This window comes from Microcaecilia unicolor, chromosome 4 (assembly GCF_901765095.1).
Source record: "Microcaecilia unicolor chromosome 4, aMicUni1.1, whole genome shotgun sequence".
In the NCBI taxonomy this organism is placed as follows: Eukaryota; Metazoa; Chordata; class Amphibia; order Gymnophiona; family Siphonopidae; genus Microcaecilia; species Microcaecilia unicolor.
Window position 1 is genome coordinate 328,827,442 of NC_044034.1, and position 6,000 is coordinate 328,833,441.

Sequence of the window (6,000 nt, forward strand, 5' to 3'; positions counted from 1 at the left end):
CTGCTGGGTGCCGAATCCCTCGGCGACCCAGAGCTCTCGGTGCCGACACGGGGAGGAGACCGGTGTCGATGCTTCTTCGACTTCTTCCGAAGCATGTCACCGGAGCTCCCCGGCACCGACGAGGAGGACGTAGAATCCATCCGTCGCTTCCTCGGGGCCGAGACCGAAGAGGGTCGATCCCGGGGGGGCTGTACCGCAGGAGCCCTCAGGGTAGGAGGAGACCCACCCGAAGGCTCACCGCCACCAGCAGGGGAATGGACAGCCCTCACCTGCACTCCTGACGATGCACCTCCGTCCGACGACATCAGCAGACGAAGTCTCGGTACCACCGACGTCGATGCAGTCGCCCGAAGCCTCGGCGCCGATGCAGAGGTCCGATGCCTCGATGCAGTCGATGGAGCGGCAGCCAAGGAAGATGGTCCGGACGCTGACGACGTCGATGCACTCGATGCCTCCGGTGCCGATGTCGACGAAGAGCCCCGAGAACAAAACGTTCCACTGGGCTAATCTCGCTACCTGAGTCCGCCTTTGTAACAGGGAACACAGACTGCAGTTCTGAGGGCGGTGCTGGGCCCCTAGACACTGAAGACACGCAGAGTGCCTATCAGTGAGCGAGATTACCCGGGCGCACTGGGTGCACTTCTTGAAGCCGCTGGAAGGCTTCGATGTCATTGGCGGAAAAATCACGCCGGCGAAATCAAAAGCCGAAATGGCGAAAATTGAAGCACCAAAATTTAAAGGGAGAAAAATCTCGACCGAGGCCAAACTAGGCCTACCCCGACAACGAAAGAAAACTTACGGGGCAAAAGTTGAGAAAATACGGGAAGGGCAGAAAACCCGAAAGGGTCTTCCGGAACACTTCCGGAGCGCTTCCCGAACTTTTTGAAGAAAAAACAAGGAAAAAACACGTCGAAAAGGACGCGCGAGGTCGACTCTCTGGGGCACGAACGGCGTAACACGACCGTACCGAGCGCGGACGAAAGAAGACTGGCCGGCTCGAGCCGGTTTCGGGCGGGAAGACGGCCGCGCATGCGCGGTGCGCATGGGCGCGCGAGGACTAGCAAAGGCCTTTGCTAGTAAACTTTCCGATGGAGGGGGCTGCCGAGGACGTCAACCCATCAGTGAGAACAAGCAGCCTGCTTGTCCTCGGAGAAAGAGAGGTTTGGGCCACAGGCTTCAGAGGCAATTGCCTCCAAGCCTCAGGATTCCTTCCTGTTCCTTTGAGGCAGCTAGCTCACTAGTCCCATCCACTCTCTTTGTTTAGGCTCATGGTTTGTTGCATTTCCTTTTTTTACAGCTTGGGGGGGGGGGGTGCCCAAGCTAGAAGTGGTTCAAAGGAGGTGTTTTGAGCAAGGCATTAACATTCATTAGGCATTAACTATTAGGCCTAAGTATACAATTTTGTCCTAGAGGTCCAGGCTTGCTTTGATCTGGCTGTTTATGGCGGGGCATACTTTACTTATACTTTCTTTGATTGTTTACATGGACTCCTTGATGACAATGGTGGGCAGTCCCCTTGGGTTTGCTTTAAATAAACTTTACATGGTTGCTTGGGTTACATAGAGCCACATTTTCAATGCACATAGACTTACAAAGTTACATGGGTTACTATGGAACTTTGTAAGTCTAATTGCTTTGAAAATGAGCACCTTAATCTTTAGTAAAAAGCTGCAGCCTGGGATTCTTTTATTTATTTTTTTAATTTAAATTATTGCAGTAATGTTAAGAATGTTATGAGGGCTGGTGACCGAGGAGGGTGAGTTTCTCGCATCCCCTATTAAACAAAGTCATGATGCCAATGCTGTTTGTACAATACAATGAAACATCTTAATAGGTAGCTGAGGGGCAAGTGCAGTTGCGATTTATAGTCCGGAGAAGTGAAGGCAAATTATATGAATAAGATATGAGGAACATACAGGGTAGAGTAAGGTAACCTAGGGGTAAAGTGAGTGGCTATTCAGTTGCTGCTTATATTAAAGGTTTCAGAGAGGAGCCAAACTTTTACCTCCTTCCTGAAATAGAGGTAGCTTTGAATTTGGCCTAGCCCCTCTGGGAGAAAGTTCCAGACTGTTGGGCTACTCCTGAGTAGGCTCGCTGGCAATTGTTACATTGTGCAATTTCTTTTGATGAGGGTATACACAGTGAGGCCTTTAAAGCCTTCTCAAAGAGCATCAAAAGTATGTAGAGAGCTAACTTATTCTTTAGGTACTCTGGCTCATTTTGTCTGAGCACTTTGAAAATCAAAACCTGGCCCTGTATGGTATTGGTAGCTAGTGCAGTTCTTGCAGGAAGAGTGTGATGGGGTCATGCTGCTTGCAGCTGTTGCAGCCCTCTTATCAGTCATGTTGCAGCATTTTTAATTAGTTGGAGCTGGTGTAAACCTTTTGGTTTGACCAATGTACAGAGCATTGCAGGAGTCCAGTCATGAGGTCATCATGGCATGGACCACTGTGCTCAGAATATATATATATATATATATATATATATATATATATATATATATTGGAGAGAGAGATTTTATAGTTGTCTCAGGTGACAGCTTTTAAATATTGTTTGAATTTATGGGATCAGAGTAAGTGATGAGTCTAGCAGTATCCCACAATTTCATTTTTTTGAGAGGGTTCATACTTTTTTTTTTTTGTTACATTTGTACCCCGCGCTTTCCCACTCATGGCAGGCTCAATGCGGCTTACATGGGGCAATGGAGGGTTAAGTGACTTGCCCAGAGTCACAAGGAGCTGCCTGTGCCTGAAGTGGGAATCAAACTCAGTTCCTCAGTTTCCCAGGACCAAAGTCCACCACCCTAACCACTAGGCCTTCCCAAAAGGTATTTTGAAATAAGGTATTTGTCCATTTGCTTAAGGAGCCCACAGAATCTCTGTTTTACTTGGGTTCAGGCCAGAGACTTAGCGAGGTTTTGACGTCAGGGGGACCACAGGGAAGGCACATGAGGCAGCAGCACACATAGAGCTATAACCGCGCATGCAGCTTCATTTTGTTCGCAGCCAGGTCGGGGAGGCAGCAGTGTGAACCCGTGAGTGAGGGGTAGGGAAGGGAAGCTAAGTTTTTATGGTTCCTTCAGGGGGTAGGGAGGCTTAACCTATGGCGCATAGGCACCAGTTTCTTTGAAAATTATGTTTGGGGAAGTGACTGCTCCCCCTGTGCCCCCCCCCCCCCCCCCCCCCGAGCTACGCTTCTGGTTCAGGCATCTCCTTTGTGAACCTGATTGTTCAAGTTTGTTATGCCAGGACTGGGAGATCCTGCTTGAGGGTGGCTGCAGCTCTCTGTGAGGTCTCTTCCTCAGCCTGCTGTGTGTTGTTTCCCTGCAGGGAAGGTGTATCCCATGTATGCTGTACAGTGGCACCCTGAGATGAATCGCTTCGAGTGGAAGAAGGATCTTGCCTACCCACACTCTAGAAACGCTGTGCGACTGTCTTCCTTCATGGCAGACTTTTTTGTAAATGAAGGTAAATTCCTGGGGAGGCAGTCAGAGGTCTGGTACGTTCTCTTGTCAGGTTAGAGGGTGAGTCTGCCAAGTTTCAAACTATGAATAAGTGATACCAAGCAGCACTGCCAAAGTCACTTAGCTCCAGATTGCAGGCTTCGCTGAGGAAGGACTTTTCAGCCAGTTGCTTCCCAGATGGCAGGAGGACACAGGTTAGTGTATGATTAAAAACCAAGCAGGTTCACCCCCTCCACTACCACTTACCAATCTCCTGGCGGAGTTATCATTTCTTAATCTTGTGGTTGGTGTCAGATACTGAGGTGAGAATGGGTGACCAACTGTAAGCATATCAGTAATGTACATTTTCTCACAGTCAAGCCCCTGATGTTCCACTACCTTTTGAGCAGTCAGTAGCAGGACAAATGGGCATATGTGACCTTGGGATATGGGCTCTGCTTTCTGAGAGGTAGGAAAAACCCCTAGGGAGATCTCATGGGCTCAAAGCTTCTTCTGGTTCCCCCCCCCCCTCAAGAATTCCCTAGAACTGAATACTGGTGGGAGGGTCCTTACTTATTATCTGCTGTTGTCACCACAGCCAGGAAGAGTGCCCACAGCTTTACCAGCCCAGAAGAAGAGGAGGCGGCTCTGATTTACCACCATCAGCCCATGTACATTGGAAATTTCTATGAACAGGTCTATTTCTTTTAGAAGCTCTGTTGTCCTGGATCTGGAAACCTGGCAAGAGGAACGCTGGCTTGAGAAGACTGCTCCCCTCCCTGTAACAGAACCATGCACCAAACAGAATTCCTACCACTCCCCCCCCCCCCCCCCCCCCCACCAGGGATTTTTCCAGGTTCAGATACAAAATTTGCATTTTGCTCCAAGGTGCTGCAGGCTGGGGTTTGCGCAGGAGATCACTGGAAGACTGCACTGGGGATTATGGGCCTTACAGGAGCGCAGACTCCACTTAAGAATTTGAGAAAAGTGCAGCCTTCCATACCACCTACTCCTGGATCGAATGACGGAATTCACAGAATAATATCTGTAGTTTGATATTACTTAGCTGTGCTACAATTTCAATTGGGGTCCTGTTTCCTTCGGGTATATAATCCTAAGCAGACAGGGCTGCTGTGAACTAATAAGTATTGTAGATGTTAAGAGGATATTACAGAGGCCTGCTTAGAAAATGACAGGTTTCAGAGGTAAAGGTGCCTCCTTTCACCCCTTATCCCGCTCTTGGAAAAGGTGACACTGCTCATTAATACTCCTCAAACTACAGTCTCACACTGCCTCTAACACCTAGATCAGTTCAGCCAAATACAAACCACTTAGAAACCATTCCTTCCAGTCCAGTTAACCTGAAACACCTTATTAGAATAATTTTGTTGTGTACAACCATTTTGTATCTAAGCATGTATTTAAATTGATTTTTTTTCTAAATGGTTTCCCAGGGTAGACCTGTATATATATTTTTACTATAAGGTGTTCCACAATCAGAACTATGGATGGAGGAAGTGTAGAGGGCAGCGGATGCAATCTTTGCTCGATTGCTTAAATACATTCACCTCCTGTGCCTGAGAATATTTGGTGTCCTGTGGCCAGGACCGACCTAACCATTAAGCAAGACTAGGTGGTCACCTAGGGCAGCAGCTTCATTTGAGCAGCAAACAGCAAAGGCAGGCAAAGCAAAACAATTATGGCTGTATTGAGTATTCAATAGACAATGGTAGGAGGATCACCATAAAGGACTCCAAAGCATAAGGACACCAAACAGATGAAGAGGAATCCAGTAAAACTTATATGGAAATATAATGTTTAATTTTTACAAAATATTTCTAAAAGGCAAGAAAAAGACCTCAAAATGCCCGACTGCTTACTTTCCATTTTCAGCGGCTTTAACTGGGAGCGTGGTTAAGGACCAGTGATTGAATTACGGTGACTGTTTATAAGCAATATTATTGATGGGTTGATTGTCACCAGTCTGAGGTCCTTTTTTCCCCCCTTCCATTATTTTTTCACTATCTTGCAAATTGTTTGATTAGATCCACTATTTTTGTTGCTGTATTTCCAAAAGTGGAGCGGAGTTTTTCCCATTTGTGCTACCAAAAAGATTTTAGCAAATTTTATTCTTTTTTGTAAATTTTTTAAAAATATATTACCACGCTCAATGGTAACTTCAAATTTTATTTGGTTCTCAAAAACCTTTACCAATTCTTATGAAATGCTATGAAGCAGCCATTTTCACAAATAAAGTAAAGTCAAGCACTTATCTGTTGCCCGACGGTGGCCCCATCCGTTTCGCTTACAGGCTTTTTCAAGGGCTGTGCTTCGACAGAGAAAGCATTGAAAACATTTTTTTCCTCTCTCTTGTTCTGATCATGGCTTAGTGCTGCTTCAAAGTTTTACTGGATTCCTCTTCATCTGTTTGGTGTATTGAATATTCGTATTTGATTTGGCCCCAAATAGTGCCCCAATACATTATTCATATTTGCCCGACTAGTGATTTAAATCTGAATCAACTGGGGCTCTACTGTGCTAAATCCTACTGAAATAAA

General features: G+C 46.6%; 1 protein-coding gene across 1 annotated transcript in view; it reads left to right on the forward strand.

Annotated features, from left to right (window-relative positions):
• The window catches only part of LOC115469730 (gamma-glutamyl hydrolase-like), a 39,367-nt gene extending 33,982 nt beyond the window's left edge, over positions 1-5,385 (forward strand). Inside the window, 2 exon segments of the mRNA XM_030202519.1 lie at positions 3,330-3,467; positions 4,041-5,385. Coding sequence (XP_030058379.1) covers positions 3,330-3,467; positions 4,041-4,153 — 251 coding nt within the window. The 3' untranslated portion in view covers positions 4,154-5,385.
• Positions 5,386-6,000: the final 615 nt, after the last annotated feature.